Source organism: Parasteatoda tepidariorum, chromosome X2, assembly GCF_043381705.1.
Source record: "Parasteatoda tepidariorum isolate YZ-2023 chromosome X2, CAS_Ptep_4.0, whole genome shotgun sequence".
Lineage (NCBI taxonomy): Eukaryota > Metazoa > Arthropoda > Arachnida > Araneae > Theridiidae > Parasteatoda > Parasteatoda tepidariorum.
Window position 1 is genome coordinate 26,222,490 of NC_092215.1, and position 18,206 is coordinate 26,240,695.

The following is an 18,206-nucleotide window of genomic DNA, read 5'->3' on the forward strand; positions in this document are numbered from 1 at the left end:
AAAAAATTTATAATTTTGTTTCAAAGCAATAATTCTTCAGGGTAATTTCTATATTAATTTTTTTTTTTTTTGAAACATGACCCAGACACAGAATTACTTTATTGTAACAATACATTGTAGTAGACTCCTTACAGACACAAGTGTAATAATTACTTTATTGTTCTAGTCATAGAAACACATTGATCAATTTGTTCCATTTACTACTGATTTTAAGATTTACTACTTTATTCTTGCATACATGGAATTTCATAGTACAATAAGTTTTATTCTTTTTTTTCTTCTGAATTTAAAATTTATGTTTTTATTAAACTCTAAGAAAATATTACAAACAATGTTGCAGAGCTGAAAAGCTCAAAATGCTTTTTTCTAATTTTTACGTTTCAAAAATGAAATACCTTACCTTGCATTTATGCTATGAACTTTACTATTTACTATAAGAAAACAAATATAAGATTTTGATGTTTATAACTACAGTGAAAAATCCCATATCCAAAACTTTGGCGAGTCTGGAAAATAGGATTTATCCGGACAATATGTCTTTAAAGTAAACAAACATCAAAAACCATCCTTATTCAATAAAAAATAACAAATAGACGATAATTAATGTACATTTCAATCAACAATTAATAAATCCATGTGGTTTGCGTGATTGCATTATTTTCACAGCTTTTGTAACAGATTCCCACATGGTTTTCAAAATCTCAGATATTTTAATATGCTATTATAACATACCACTAATTCCTAATCACGCTTTTGAATAATCACTTACTGACCCACTTCAGTCGCGACAATTTCATTGCAAATCTGCAATTTTTTCTCACTCTGAAAATTTGCGATTTTTTGCAGGAATAATCCTTTTATGCAATACTTGATTTTTTTTTGCACTATAGCTAAATGCTAAATTTTGTTTCCATGACACAATTTTTTTTCTGGATTGTTGCAGGAATCGGATTAAAACCTAGCAAAAAGTGGGAGTCAGTTAAAAAATCATAAAGAAGCAGAAAAGTAGAGGATTCTCAACCTTGCATACTTTCTTTAACAAATCGCAAATGCAAAAAAAAATAATAATAATTTTTTTTTGTTTAAGAAAATAAAAGTTTTGTTTATTTTGATTGTTAAGAAATGTTTGGAAAAAGGGACCCTTCCGGTAAACGGATGTCCAGATATGGGACTTTATACTGTATTATATATTTTAAGCTTCTTGTTAAAAATAGCAAGCAACACCATTAAAACAAAGTTTATATAAAATTATTTAAAAAGCATAATATAATTCAATAATTAAAATGAAATGAAGTAATGACGGTTACTAAAATATCAGCATTGTTTTTTTAAATATTTGCTGATACATAAATGATTAAAGTGTAAATACTGCAACATATTTTACTTCAATCTTTTCTTTTACCAATTGAGCTCACCATTTCTTAAACAGTGTTTATATTGGTCACTGTAGCAAATCAAAATTGCATGAAATAACAAAGCAGAACATAAGCTGCTTTTTTTACACAAAATAAAAGAAACATTGGCCAGATCCAATGAGAAAATTTTTGTTAAGAACCTTTATTTAACAAGATCCCGAAATACAAAAATTGAGTTACATAAAAAAAAGTGTCTATCTTATAATACACATTCAAATGTGAACCTATTGTTAAAACTAAATAATAAAATCAAAAAAGTAAATTTTTTAAAATAAAGTTTAAATAAAAAAAACTCAGTTAAATTTGAAAAACAAAAATTAATTTTTCGTCAAATAGATATTTTGTCTAACTATTAATGAAAAAACCTTATTTCAATCATAAAATACTGACAAGAATTCTTACCTGTTCCATAACTTGAGTTTTCTTAGTTCGCCATAAAACTTGATTTAAGACAGCCTTTAACGTATCTGAACATCCATTCATAAAAGGTTTCCACAACAGTTCCTGCCACCAAATTTTCTCATTGAAAGGATCATAGCCCAGAAATAGTAGTAATCCATATAAATCTAAATAGATGATAGAAAATACATTATCTAAAGCAAGTACTTAGACTAATACTATAGAATGATTTCTTTAGATCGAAATAACTTTAACAGATTGCCAGTGACTTTAAGTCGATTCGCGATAACCAAGCACAATAACTTTATTATCTCGGCAACTCAAATTTTTAATTAGGTCTTGACACTATGACAGAGTAAGTGTTTTGAAGTTATGATTGTTTAAGAACTAAAATTTAGTTTCTGTGAAGATTGACTTAGATAAGATTGAGATTAGCTACTTTGTTAATTGCCATATTTCGCTTTTTTATGTCACTGTTTCCTCAATTCTTTTTGCCAAATTGTCTTAATTTGACATCTTTTTAACTGTGAAATTTCGTCTTGCATTTTTCATTTAGTGCACATGAACACAATTACTTACAACACATATTTTCAAATCTAATTAACCTGTACAGAGCTTTCTATTATAATATATAGAAGGAATGGGGGCACAATAACTAAATTTGTTATAATTAAATCTTAACAACTTTGACTACAATTCATTAAAAAAATGTTTTGATTGCACAATGTATACTTGAACATAATTTTTTTTTAAATATGAGTTTTTGATAGCTGAAAACACAGCAAAAAAAATATCCTATAACCAAGAAGGTAAAACTTTCAACACAATAAACGTCACAGAAGGTATAATAGATGTTAAGTCAATGTGAGAGAAAGGGATAATAAAAGACTATGGGAAATTAGTAACTTGTTTTCTTTTATATTGATTGCTTGAATGGTCTACACCAACACTGGAGTGTACAGCATTCAGGATTCCGTTTTTTTAATCAAAAAACCGATTTTGAGGTGACAAGTATCCAATTTTTTACAAAAATGTTTTTCTAAAGTAACTTTACAGCTGGAAAAAATTCCAGCAGATGGTTTATTTGCTTACAAAGGAATGATCTAAATATTATTTTGTAAGAAAAGGTGTTTTTTGTTTGTTTGTTTTTTAGTTTTAAAATCATTTTCTTCTCAACAAGTTTAACTCATAAAAATTGAATAAGGAAACATTATACATTAAAATAAAAATAATTATTTTAACACAAAATTAATTTAATTTTTCTAGGATTTTTATGTGATGGCTTAATCCACAGATGAAACCATCAAAAACTACTCTGATAGCATTTCCAGTCGAAAACCTAGTTCATATGAGTACAAAGGTGATTTAAATTTAAGCTCATTTCAGATAGTTCTGTAATTAAATTTACCAAGTTTTGTTTAAAGTTTGTGATTATCATTTGCTGCTAGATTTTTGAAGAAAGATTGCTTCGTTTTAATAAGTTTAAAAAAAATTAAAAACTCTTAACTTGATAGTAAAAGTAAGTCTTTTAAATGAAGTAGAAAGATGTTCAACCATGAGAAAAAATGATACAATATATTTAAGTATAGTACTTTCCAGAATACGCTGTTAAAAAAAATTAAAAAAATGAGAAAACATCCAAAAGCTTGATGAATGAATAAGCTCTCTATCAGAAAGAAGATAAATGTTTATCCTTCAAGCAATATAGCAAGTTGCTTAATTTATTATCTACACTATGAATTAATATAGAAAACTATTGTTTCGGTAAAGTCAAAAACAGTAAAAATTAATTAGAGGTCTTATTTTTCCTTTAGTTCCTAAGTTCATATGAATTGACAACATATACGCATGCATATAGTGTCTACTTTGATTTGTACAGCCCCATTATAATGACTATCATGATAACGATAATAAAGTCCCATTTGATACCAGATGATAATTATATCAAATAAAGGAATATCCTTTACCTTGAAATGATTTCTGAATTGGAGTTCCTGTTATACACCAACGATTAATAGAATGCAGTTGCCAGGCTAGTTGAGACACTTTTGCCGAAACATTTTCGACCATTTGAGCTTCATCAAGGCATATACGCCACCATTCTATACTTAGCAAAGGAGATGGAATGCAGCGATATTTCTGTGGATTTCGAAGAGCACGCTGGTTATCTCCTAAAAAGCAATTGAGTAATTTCCAATGTAATATTTATAACATGTAAAGAAACACTGGTTAAGTATGTTTAAACATAGTAAGTAAAATGCCTTTTACCCTGCAAGATATTCTTATTTAAAAATGTATTAATTAATAAATCACAAGCATAAAAAAGGTAAAAAGATTTAAATTAAGCTAAGGGGATAAAAAAACTACTGAGTATTTCAAGTTTTGTGAAAAATTTCATACATAGATTAATTTTTTCTTTAATTGCTAGACAATCTACTTTTCTCTTTTAAAAAAATTCAATTAGAATATTGTTTCTGGTAAACCCAAATAAAGCAGCCCCAATAAGTTTCCTTTTAACAAATATTCTGTTTTTTTAAGACATTTTAGAAATAAGAAGAAATTATAAATTATATTCAATTCAATATTAGGCACTCAAATAGGTATTAATTTCACTAATTGTTCAAAATAGCACATGCTTTTTATAGCCAGTACACAGACGTTATAATTGCAAAAAAATTTTGCAAATAAAAAGTCATTTCACTCTGCATTTATAGTCAAATAGTTAATGTAGCTGGGTAAAAAAAAAGGAGATAGCAATTATGTACTATTCTAAAATTGTTTCTCAATGAAATAGACACTTTTTCCTATTTCAAACGTATTTTCATTGCAACAAAGTTTAATTATGATATTGAAGCAGGTGAATATAATGATGGCACTGATTTCCTAACAGAAATATACACAGGGATGAGATTAGCCAAAAGGCAAAAAAGCTGAATTTCCACGATAGTAAATTTTACGCAAGCGCAACCCTTTAATAATAAATTCCAGACAGTTTAAGGTAATAAATAATGTGTTGACATACAATTGTGTACTAATCTATTATTATATAAATGATTACATTGATACTTAACATTTAGTGAAAATAAAAATTACCAATTGAAAAAATAAAGCTGGAAATTATATTTTTCCTCAGTTCACATAAGAGACAATTATTACTTGAAAAACTACCTGGTTTAGCAAATTAAAACTACTGAGAATATACATTAATATTTCATTTCTTTTAATAAATACTGTTATGTGATTTATAGCAAATATATCAGTAATATTACTTTTTAAATTATATTGGAAAAAAAAACTTTAACAATGGACCGAATCATTATGTTCATATTATAGTCTAATCTAACTAGAGCCCTCTGAAACATATCAATAACAGTGAAGTAGAAATATATAGTAACTCCTTAACATACAAAAATTGCTATTTTAGTTTGAAAAATTACATGACAATCAGCAACTGTTTAGATAATTGTTTTTTATTTGATAAGAATTTTGCATTTTATAGCATAAATAACAGCAATTATAAATAAAATTTTGATGATGAGTTAATTAACTCTTTTTCCAAAAAAAAAAAATTAAATTAAATCCCTTTTTAAGTGATTGCTTTTGTTTGCTATATCTTTTATGTTTGCTATATTTAGTCGTTAGTCCATCTTCAAACATCTTGTGACAAATCCTATTTTTTCTTCTTTGCAAGCACAGAATGTAAGTTTTGAATATATTCCCTTCCAGTTTCTCTGATGTTGTAACACTTACATATACTAATAATCGTCGTTAGAAAAACAGTCACCTTTATAGTAACTAATTTTAAAAAAATTTACTTCTTACAAGAATCGCGATAGTTGATCTTAAAATTGCGTGAATATGAATAACAATTATGGATTTTGAAATCACATGAATATGAAACTAGATATACGATTTTGAAAATGAGAAAATACAAACTGGGATATAGAATTTTTAAAACGCGTAAATACAAATCACGATTCATAATTTTTAGATCGCGTAAATACGAATCATGATGCGTAATTTTTAGATTGCATAAATAAGAATTATGATGCATAATTTTTAGAATGCGTGAATGCGAATCCCAATGCCTTATTTTAAAATCACGTATAAATACGAAAATCAATGCTTGATATTATAAACCGCATGAGCAAATCAAGACATTGAATTTTAAACTTGCATGAATATGAATCGCTACATAGGTTTTTAAAAAGGCATAAATAGGAATCACAATATCGGATTTTTAAATCTCGTAAATAAGAGTCGCAACGTACAATATTCAAATCGCGTGAATAAGAATCGCAACAGGCAAATATGAAATGCTATGCTTGATATTAAAATCGTGTGAATAAGAATCGAGATATTAGCAGATTCCAGGCTTGGGACCTCTAAAAGGCTTGTCAGAAGCAGCGTCGTTTGAACTACGAAAATCGGATCTATCTGGAGGGCGGGTAAAAAATTCGGAAAATCTTATCTACTGCGTGTAAAAGGGGTGAAAATTGCTAAAATAAGTAAAAATGAGAAAGGATTGACAGCTATGTAGTTTGAATTTTCTGTTTCTCCTTGAAAATCGGTGAATTTTCTGAAAAAGCAAAATACTTATAAAAAAAGTTAAATTTTTAGAAAATCTGAATTTTTGATAAAAATAAGCTGAAATTCAAGAGATAAAAGTGAAAAAAGCGGAAATCCGCTAAAAAGTGGAAAAATCTCATCCCTGTATACAATACAATACAATACTCAGGAAGAAAGACTGGACTATATATGGGTTTAAAAGGTCCAGCTTGTTAGAAAAAAAATCCTACACATTGAATAACAACAGAATAATAAATTATATAAATATTAAAATATAAATATTTGACTCCTAAATAAAATAAAAATTAAAAAAATTTCATATTTTTGCTGTCCTGGAAAGCTATGGTTTGTCCAAACTGATTTCTGTAAAACTGGATCGGCTGCAATATATTAAAAAAATATTGCAGATATTTAAACTAGCCATCTCTCTCCTCTATGGTCATCTAATCTACTCACTCTATATTAAAATATATTATTAGAAATTTGTAATTATAAATAGGTCAAACTTATTTTATGACAAATATAATAAAATATATTACAATAAATATGTCAAATTAGCTTTCAGATCATGTTCAGAACTTTAAAAAAAATTTATGTTCTAACAAAATGTTTTATGTTGACAATTATTTGCATCTTTTCTCTAGCAATTTTGCTTTAAGATAATTTAATTTTACTAATCAGCTTAGTGATTTAATAAAAGTTAGTTGCACTGTTAGACTAAATAGTAAAAAAGAAAGTTTAATTATGCTGAAATTATTTTGCATCAATAGATAAAATACAATTTTATGAGTTAAAACTGTACAATTTGCTTCAAAATTATAATTAAGTTATTAAAAGTCATATATAAGGATTTCTAAATAGACTGTCTACAAGAGAGTTCAGACATTATAAAATTGAAAATTTTTACAAAGATAAATTTTTTGAAAATGTAATCTTCTTATAATATTTTGAAAATAAAATAATATTTGAAACAAATAACAATTTAAAAAGTTTACAATTTATTTTTCTTTATATATTAAGTTTATTACAACTGTATCTTAAGAAGTATTTAATGACTCTAATGCATATTTCTGGAACAAAACTATCATTAGCAAATCATATTTCTAATAAATTTAACAAACTATCTGAATTTATAATAATGAAGACATAACAAGGAGAGAGAAAATATTACAAGGAGAGAGAATATTACATGAGTCACGCTTAGTACCTATACAAGAGTATTTTAAAATCTTGGTCAAAAATAAAACTTAGTTATCATAAAATGTATGCAAATTTTATCAAAAAATAACAAGTTTCTTAAATAAAAAAAGGAATAGCAATAAGATTGCGATTTCAGGTAATACTGGATAATAAAGTTATACTAGCTTAAAGCTTTGAAAACTGCAACTGAAGTATAAAAAGACAATTACCAAGATAACAGCCTATTCTTTAAAAATATGATTAACACTTAGTTCCTACAGTGTTTTATCCCCTCCAAGTCCTACCTTGCAGCCTCAATGCGGCAGGGTGTGTGGTGTCAATGGGTGGAATAAGCGAAGTACGTCAGGAGTTTTATCTCTTGGTAGGGTCCCCAGGCATGAAGGCCATTCCATTATGCACAGCTAAGTGCTTCGCAGGCTCCTGAGCAATTTCGGACTTCTACCGTCGGGTGCTCAAGGTATAATATGAACAAATAGAAGATGCTCTATTTCTCTTCTTTATCATGAATGGTACACCTATTACTCTTAAACAGGGTGCATAGCAAAATTTTTCAACAAAAAATAAGCAACTTTTAAGCACTTTTCAAGAACTCAAAAAATATTTTTAAGCATTTTGAAAAATATCATAATTAGACAGGGTTGGTAAGTTTTTGACAATTGACGGTTTTATCCAGTTTTATTTACAGTGACGAAGACGATGGTTCGTCACAAACGATGAAATTAACAAGAGAAATGAAATTTTCTATCGCTAATAGAGAAAAAAAATTTACAATGCTTAGCTGGTCCCCGTAATCAGCAAAAATTCGAAAGATTTTTCGATTCTATAACAGAGGTCGGAAAATGCAGTCTGAAATTGAGAATCTCTTGCAGAATGCAGCAGGGTTGCATATGAAAGGCAAAACTCCTTACCACTGAATCCAGCTCAGTATACACAAATGTGGATCCGTAAGTATTTTATCAAGCATGTAAAACAAATGGTGTTTTAATACACTACAGACCGACAGTACGCCGAAATAGATAGGGGTTGAATTAATTGTGAAAATGTTGTATAAAAAATTATTTGCATAATTTGTGGCGAAAATCAACATGGTAAAGAAAAACATCACATTTCGGAAAGGGGAAAATTAACACTTTTTAAAAACACACATGGAAAAAAGCACTTTTAAGAGCTTTTAAAAAACGAAAATCGAAAATAAGCACCTTTAAGCACTTTTTAAAAAGCTACGCACCCTGTTAAAACCACATCATCCTTTGAGCAGGTTAACAAGGGATGCTTTTGTGATTTAGGAAGAGGACCTAGAACAAAAAGTTTGCTGGAGTCTCTAAATGGACCTAACACGTTTAACTTCCGGTCCCTTAAGGACCATCAAATTCTCATGTGGTAGCAAGAAGATTGATATTTGTAGAAAGTGCAATATGAATGGAGCTACTTCACAACATCTGCTGAGTTGTGTTAGCTTGGTGGGGGATGACCTTTTAAAGCAAATCCTGACAAAGTGCTCGGGGTGATTAGGGCAAACAAACTCATGAATCTAATAAGATTCAGATTAGAAGGAAAAGAAAGAAGTGTTTTATACTAGATAAGATGAAATTTCCATTATGAAAAGGATTAAATTATACATGATGAACTACTCTAACATAATCAAACAAAACTCATATTTACCATGCGGCAAATTTAGGTAATTAATTTCTGATTTGAAAACTTCATAAGCTGTCACAACAATGTCATTATCTGCAAGAACTGATGGATGAATAAATTTCTGCTGATTCACTCCTAAATACACATAAACTTTCACACCACCTTCTTTCACATGTTTATTAATCTCCTCTTCCCACTGATGTAAAATGACAGATGGTGATACAATTAATGTAGCTCGAGACTTCAAAATTTTCTAAGAAAAAAGAAATATTAAAACATAAAATATAGTTTGATAAATTAAGAAAAACTATATAGGTAACTAAAGAGTACATTTTATTTCGATAATAGTAAGTTTTATCTCAGTTAAAATTGAAAAATAAAATTTATCTTTTTTAGCAGTCCAACTAATATTATCTAAAAAATTTATTTGGCAGAGCACTATCACTTTTTTAGAAAAGTTAAGGGATGGAAGAATTAAGTTGAGAAAAATTTTTTTTAACAGTTCATAAATTACTAATTATAATTCATGCAGAAATAGATTTATTTTGAACATGTTATCAAATTTACTCTGGCTTCATGGTTTCTAAAAAGTAAATTTTGTTTCCTTAACAGTTAGGATGTTTTTGTAATCTGCAATAAACAGAGCAAAAGCTCTAAAATTTCAGATCCCTTAAAAAGAAATACAAGAAGGTCTGATTATAAAAAAAATTTCAAAAAATACTTTATTCCTCTTAATTCAAATTATTTAGTTTATTTATTCATCTTGTAATTTCTCTATAAATAAATAAAAAAATATTTACTAAAATTTAATTTTGGTATTGATTTTGAACTACATATTATGTTTCATTATAATTAAATTGATAAGATTCATTATATTCATAACATTCATTATATGAACAATTCAGCAAAATCTTCATTTAAAGCTTTGTGAAATGTTAGACATTAAGAGCCAATATTTTTACTTTTTTTGATATTTCATACATTAAAATGCACCCATAACATTCTCGCAAGATACAGGGTCAGGCACTTTCGGTTTTTTATAAACAACAAAAAAAGCACATTAGCAAAATAGCAAGATCAATTAATTATATTAAAAAATTGACTAATGGAACAAAAAGTAAAACAAACTCAACATATCAAAATTTTGAAAATAGATCAGATTAAGCTAAAAAAAGAGGAAAATAGCAGTAAATACAATTATGATGAAAAGATTTTAATTTAAAAGAAATTTCATAAAACTCAAATTTTGAATAGGAATAAAAATTAGAATAGTCATATTAACATACGTTAGGGTCATTAACTAAGCAGTATGGGCAAACGTAATCATCCCAAGCAGTGAGAGGATTATTCAGAATGCAACCAGGGTGTTGCAATAGTCCACATTTAGAACACTGAATAGTCTCATCTATATCCTCTGAATAATTTGAACCACATATGCATTCAAAAGAGTGATTTGCAGCTTCATATTTTTCCACTTTACGATTTTGATCCAATGATTCTTTGCTTGCAGATTCCTGAAAATAAAATTCAACAGACAAGTTTTATTCAAACAAATTTCTCGCAAGATGAAAGCTGAACAAACTTAATAATTCTCACAGCACAATCTTTAATACAATCAAACCTCGATCCATTGGTCCCGCATCTTTTGTTTTCATGTTTGTATCCTCCTATTAGTTCTGTCACAAATGCTATTTTTATAGTTTTAATCATACCTGTTAAGATCGCCTTTGTAACTAAATATTCTTGCATATGTGGTTCCGGAATTTTATCAACATTTCAAATGATTTGAAAAAGAAGTTGAAGTTATTTCATTTTGAGAGGAATAAAATAGTAATTTCTGATACTAATGACGAAGAATACATTTAAATGGAAACAGATTGCATAAGTAAGATATTTTCAAATTCTTAGAAAAATAAGACCTAAAATAAAGAAAAAAGTTATGTTTATTTAAAAATATTACCCCAAATATTTATTGAGAAAACCTTTGTTTTAAACTTGAGTGATGCTGTTGTATCTATTTTAAGTCAAACAGTTTTATACAATCCTTACATTTAATTCTATCTCCTAATTAATAGTAACTCTATTTCATTTAGTAACATTTTAATTACAAACATAAATCAAATTTTTATGCTAACATTTCCCTGATTTGTGAAAAAATTTATGGCACTACAAAGAATAATTTGTGTAGCTATACAGATACAGATTTGGTTATTAATTTTGAAACTGTTAAGGTTTTTATAATTAAAAAACTTACTTATTATTTTACAGAAAGCTATAGAGCTACCTTCAAGAACAGCGTATTAAATAGGCTACGAGATTACAATTAAATTTTTAAGGAAAATTTCATTTGAATTTTTTTATTTCACTAAATTCAGATGATTTTTCTCTTTTTTTGGTAAAATTAAATTCAAATTTTGTTTAAGTTACTAATTAGACAGTAAAAAAGTACAGATTAGACAGTAAAAACTATACATCAATATTCTACAAACTGGAGTGTAAAACAGTAGGTAATAACTAGCATCTAATTTGGAAAAATCAAGCTGAGAATACCAGAGAGGATTAACAGTACAAAACATTAAAACTTACAACAATCATTGAAGGGCGAGGATTCAATAAGATACAAGCTATAACTTCTACGGTTTTTCCTAGACCCATTTCATCACATAAAATGCCACCTTTACTTCTGGGCACAGGTCTATACTTTTCCTTCACAAAACTGTAAACATTATACAAAAATTACCTTAAAAGGAAATTATAAAAAGAGCAAAACAGTAGGTATAAGTTACTTAATATTATTAAATAATCTTTTAAGCCTTTTATAATTTCTTTTCATTTTTTATATTTTAAATTAAAAGAATTTCTAATAAATAAAAAATCTGTCTTCAGTTCACCCCTTGCATACCTGGTGCTCTTGAAGATTAAATAGCAATATTGGATGTTAATCAATTTTTCAACTTATGGCTAGGAAATTCTCTATTTATTTATAAAAAAAAAACTGGAAAATTTGTCTAAAATAAAAGATGGAAATTATTAATTCGTAAAAAATAGACTATAAAAACTGAAGAATAAAGATCTCAAAATATGGAAAAAAATATTTTCCACCTAATTAACAAAAAAAGAGTTTGTTTTTGTATTTAAAAATTAAGGTGAGAAAGGATTATATAATTGTTATTAAATTTAAAAATAAGTGAACTTGTTTTTTATTATTTTCAAGAAAATGAAATAATAAATACAGGTTGAAGTAGGTGTTCTTGTGACCACAAAGTCATTGTAACTAGTGCCATTTTTAAAAACCTCATCCAGGGGCCCTACCGCGAGCTCTGAGGAGTCGAAATTGGCTTTCCTCAAGGAAATCTAAAACAGGATATTCCTTGCTTTGTCAAAATGGTACCACAGAAATCAATGATTTAACTCTAGGGAAACCAATTTCCAAAGATGTAAGACATTCTGGCAATGATAAAAGATAAGAGTTTAAAAGTATACGAATTCTTCCTAATTAGTTTCTTAATCTTAATATATAATTTCAATGCCACCTTCATAAACTGCTTTTAAATATTTTTGTCTCTTTCTTTCTTTATTTTTTTGTCTTCATATTTATATTATGAATTTCAATGATATTTATCTTGTATATTCTTCCTTATTATGACTTTAACTTCATTCATCTGATTGAATATTCTCTTGAAAAATTTAGCATTGAAAAGAAACTGTTGTTAACTATTTATAAAAAATTGCAAACGCAAGACGGATTAACATCATCACTCTAATGATAATTCCTAAAGGAATTGCATTTCTACAACCCCCTCACTTGGTAGAAAAATAATTCCTCACAAAATGAGTTCCCAGAACAAAACTGGTATTCATGGTATCAAAAATCCATTCCAGGAGAAATAGAACTTTTTCCTCAAGGAACCCAATTCCTTGGAGTTTGTGGTAGGGCCTCAGGCTATACTTTAAGAAAATATTTAATTGTGTGTAATAAATATAAATATGAGTATTTTTTTTAAAAAAAAAGAATATTTAAAGAGTTCTTTGAAAAAGGTATTCAAATGAGAAAATTTTTTGATAAAAGCAAATATGTTTTATAACTAAGCCAATTGTGTTTTTTTCTTCTTCTTTCTGTACTGAGTATTATTATCTGCCTGTATTAAAAATACATTACCTGAAAGTATGCCGTCATAATCCCCTTTTTTTTTTTTAACCAGAACGAAGTAATTATATGGACATATTTTCATGTAAGCTCAAAATTAATGACTTTGCATGTTCTGTTGTGAAAAAAATGCTCAGAACATATACAAAAAAGAAGCCTCTTTTTCATACACTTGAAAGATCATACAGAATGCTATTGCAATGGTAAAAGAGAAGAAACTGAGTCAGGGAAAAGCTTAAAAAACATATGACATTTTAAAATCACTAATCCAGCTATGAAAAAGTGAACAAATTAGTTGAAAAAATCAGGAAGCTAAACACCTACTTCAAAAAACAAGAACTTTTGAATGTTTATTAACTAGAGCTAGATTTGGATTTCCTTGTAACAAACAAGAACTTTTGAAGGTAGTTGGATCAGACATTGAAGAAAATTCCATTTTTAATGCTTTTAAGGATGCAAACTAAGGGAGAACTGGTATCCATGCATTATGAAAAGATATACTCACTTATGCTAGAAGAAATCTAACACAACTCAAAAAATGTTCTACAATTTTCATGAAAAATTAGAAGCACTGTATAAGGAGAGAAAAAAAACTGTTATAGTTAGATTAATCCTGTTTTGAATTCAATACAGAGGAAATCAGGGCTTAATTATGATCCCTTCATTGTGCCTGGAATAGATGATGCGAGAAAAGTATTGGTTAGGGTTTCTGAATTGTCTGACTAAAAGTCAACAACAGTTCCAGAATGTGTGTAAGTTAGAGGTCATAATTTTTCCAAATTTTAATTTTTTGAGATTGCCCCTTTTTAGAGCCAAAGTTATTCTTATTGTTTTTCTACATTTTTAAAGTGTCAGAAAAATCACCTAAGCTATTAAGACAATAATTTTATTCTTTAAAAGCACAAAGAAGTTTGAAATAAAAAGTTAAAAGTGGTCATAATTACACCAACTGACCCTAGCTTATATTAAATTTAAATAAATTACTAAAAAAACTGAAATATTGCATTTAAATCTAAATATTGAGATTCATAAAATGTGAAATTTGTATTTTTCATTAAAATGTGAACACAAAGCTAAAATTGTATCAAAAAAACTTACAATCCACCATATTTATGGAAATAAATTGATGGGCCGTTTTTTGATTTAAATTCACAGTAAAGATCATGAATTTCTAATTGATTAAGAGAATTAGAACTCTTTTCACAATTAAGCATCCAATCGACAGCTTGACTTTGGTATGGCCTCAATTCAGGAATTAATAATTCATGTGACACACTTGAACTTTTATCTGGTTGATAGCAATTCTGGATAGATGAGAGCAAAAGCTCAGGATTAAGGGTTTCCTCTGAAACACTCCCATCACACTCTAAAAGAGAAATAAAAAAGACAGTATGAAATGTATCCCCAAAAAAAGAGGGTACAAACATAAGCATTTCTAGATATAACACTAAACAAAAAAGATTTTAACAATTGCCATTACTAAATAGAACAACAATACAAATAAAGCACACATCAAATACAGAAATTTGATGTGTGCTTTATTTGTATTGTTGTAAGTGGTCACTTTTGGCAGGAACCCCAGAGGGGGAAGGATTAAATTAGAATAGATTTCCATACATTAGGAAAGGTAGGGATATAACAAAGATCCTTAATGAAATTATTAGAATCTTTCAAAACATGGAGTGACTTCTTGAAATGATTTTCAGAAGATGAAGAGCAGTGTTTAATGATTTTAGCAGAGTTCAATGAAGATAAGAATTCCAATGCTGTAGGATGATAGAAGATGTTTAATATCCCGATTTTTAAAATATCTTAAATGTTCTTTAAATCGAAGTGTAAGAGTATGTTTAGTTTTTTCAATATACAACACTGACAAGAAGTTAGATAAATAACCCAGCAATTAGGGGTATAGGTAAAGGAGGGGTTTAAACACCCACATTGTAAATGGCAATTTTTAATATTTTCTCAAACTACTCATTTTTTAAAAAAATTCTGTTTCTTTTAAAGCTTTTATTAGATAACAAAAATAACATCCCAAAAATCATTTTATCTCATCAATATGAGTTCTTTTCTTATTATTCATAAATATAAAATTTTTGTTTTGCCCTTAATTTTCTTCACAAGGAAGCAAGGCAACCAACTAATATGCCTTTAGGAAAATATTTTATAGACAATTAAAAATTTCACACTTTTTTTGCAAATTTACAAACAAATTAAAAGTTTCACCACGAGAGAACTGAAAGAAACAAGAGTTTCGGAGAGAGAACTTTAACACTAGAACGGCCGGACCGGTCATTTTGACCGCAAAACGATTTGAAACGCGTTTAATTTTTTTCGGTTTTCACCGATTTCTTTGATTTTTTCTGACTTTTCCTAAATATTAATAAACATCATCCACAAAAAATTTCACTCATTTATTTTGATTAGTTTTCTTGTAAATTTACAATATACCTAAAACGGCCAATACCGGTCAAAATGACCGGTTTTAGTTATTTCTGTTACTGTCATTTTTAAAGCATAATTAATTATACTAAAATGAAGGGGTGTGAAGAGTCGAAAGAAAGATAGAGGGTGACCTTCAGTCACACCTGTTTGAAAGTAATCTGCGCATGCGCGAATTTTTGGAATGTTCGTTTGTCTCCTTCAGAAGGCGTGCATCATATTTAGACTATTGAATTTGAACTCGGAGGTTGTGATATGTTATTTCTAACTAAGTGAGCAAATTTACTGGAAAGTTTTCTTTTTTTTCTCTTTTATCTACATATCATTTATTATTTATCGTTTCTCTTTCTGTAATTCAAAATGTCCCGGAGAACTGTGGGAAAAAATTTGCTAAGTCAAGGAGAAATTTTGCAGATGATGCAAACTATTTCGTCAGATGATTCTGGTTTTGAAGCTAATAATTCTGATAATGAGAAGAATGAATGTAATTTTGATGATGAAAAAGACTCTTTGTATACAATTGATGTTGAAAACTGTGGCGATAAAAGTGATTGTCAATCAAGTTCTAATAGTGATTCTGAACCAGATAAAGAATTATTGCCTGCTCAAAGTCGGAAAAAAGTTCAAGGGAAAAATAAATGCTGTTCTTTCAAATCAAGATTAAGTAAAAAGAGAGATAATTTGAATGATTCTATATTATCTAAAAATAACTCTGAAGAAGAAATAACGAAAAATGGAACAGTTTGGAAATATCTTCAGCAAAATATTCCCGGAAGACTGCCCACACAGAATGTTTTGAAGGAAAAAAGTGGACCCACATCGTTTGCGAAAAGAAATATCGACATTAATTCTGCAAGCAGCACATGGCGTCTGCTTATAAATGAAAAGATGTTGAAGCATATACAGAAGTGCACAGAAGCAGAAAGTGCGAGGTGCAAAAATATCAACTGGAAAGTTTCTTTAGAAGAACTAGATGCCTTTATTTCTTTTCTTTATGTTCGAGGTGCTTTACTTGCAAAAGGACTTTCAATTGATTCTTTGTGGTCAAAGAAATGGGGACATAATTATTTTCCTGAAACAATGCCAAGAAATAGATTCAAGGAAATTCTTAGATACCTAAGATTTGATTTGAAATCAATGAGATCGCAGTGGCTAGTGACTGATAAATTTGCTCTCGTTTCCGAAATTTGGGAGCAATTCATTGAAAATTGCCTATCTTGTTATAAACCTGGAAAAATATCTGCATTGATGAACAACTGTTTCCAACTAAAGTTAGATGCAAATTTCTTCAATACATGCCAAATAAACCAGATAAATTTGGTATTAAATTTTGGTTAGCTACAAATGTGGCATCAAAATATATTTTGAATGCCTTTCCTTATTTTGGAAAAGATGAGACACGTCCTGAAGCAATGACTGTTGGAGAGCATGCAGTATACAGACTGATGGAGCCATTTTATAATAGTGGGAGATATGTTACAACGGACAATTTCTTTACCTCCCTGAATTTAGCTCAAAACTTGAAACAGAAAAGCATTAGTTTGGTAGGAACAATCAATAGAGCAAAAAAAGAAATTCCCGAAAGCTTCAAGAAAACAAAGGATGAACTTTTTTCCAGCAAAATAGTGCACAGTAATGGCATAACATTAACCTCATATCAGTGCAAAAAAAGAAAAAATGTCCTTCTTCTGAGCTCCCTCCATCCAAATTTGAATGCATCAAATACAGAGAAAAAGACTCCGGAAGTCATAACATATTACAACTCTACGAAATATGGTGTTGATGTGGTAGATCAGATGGCAAGAAAATATTCTGTGAAATCCTGTTCAAGACGTTGGCCAGTTCATGTATTCTTCAACATCCTTGACTTAGCAGCCATAAATGCGTGGGTTTTATATAAGGAACTGATCGATATCAACATAAGTCGCAGAGACTTTATCTTGAAATTATCAGATGAGTTAAGAAAAAAACATCTTGACATGCGCAAAATAATTCCTAAGAAGGACATTTCAACTGATCCCAAAACGCAAGGTATAAAAAGGAAACAATGTCAAGTAGCAGAGAATTGTAAAGGTAATAAAACAGTCAATATGTGTGAAAACTGCAAGAAATATATCTGTGGACCATGTACCGCAAAAGTGAAAAAAATTAGTGTATGTATTTCTTGTGAAAAAGACTGAGCTATCGCTTTTGTGAGTAAATTATTATGTATTCTAATTATTACCCCAATTACTATTAACATATCACAATTAAATAATGATTGTAACATAATAAATATTAAATAGATATTAGCCCGAAAACCTCTTATTGTGTTTAAAAAGAGTTAAAATGCATTAAATCTTATTTTAGTACAATTATTTTTTATCATTTAACCACTAACTCAATATGTTTTTTTT

At 28.4% G+C, this 18,206-nt stretch overlaps 1 protein-coding gene across 1 annotated transcript in view; it reads right to left on the bottom strand.

Moving 5' to 3' along the window:
• The window catches only part of LOC107444366 (E3 ubiquitin-protein ligase SHPRH), a 124,933-nt gene that overhangs the window by 74,758 nt on the left and 31,969 nt on the right, over nt 1–18,206 (bottom strand). Inside the window, exons 4-9 of the mRNA XM_071188261.1 lie at nt 14,467–14,734; nt 11,808–11,937; nt 10,508–10,735; nt 9,246–9,474; nt 3,782–3,985; nt 1,818–1,981 (exon numbers count right to left, since the gene is read on the bottom strand). Of these exons, the coding sequence (XP_071044362.1) occupies nt 1,818–1,981; nt 3,782–3,985; nt 9,246–9,474; nt 10,508–10,735; nt 11,808–11,937; nt 14,467–14,734 (1,223 nt within the window). The remainder of the gene's footprint in view (nt 1–1,817; nt 1,982–3,781; nt 3,986–9,245; nt 9,475–10,507; nt 10,736–11,807; nt 11,938–14,466; nt 14,735–18,206) is intronic.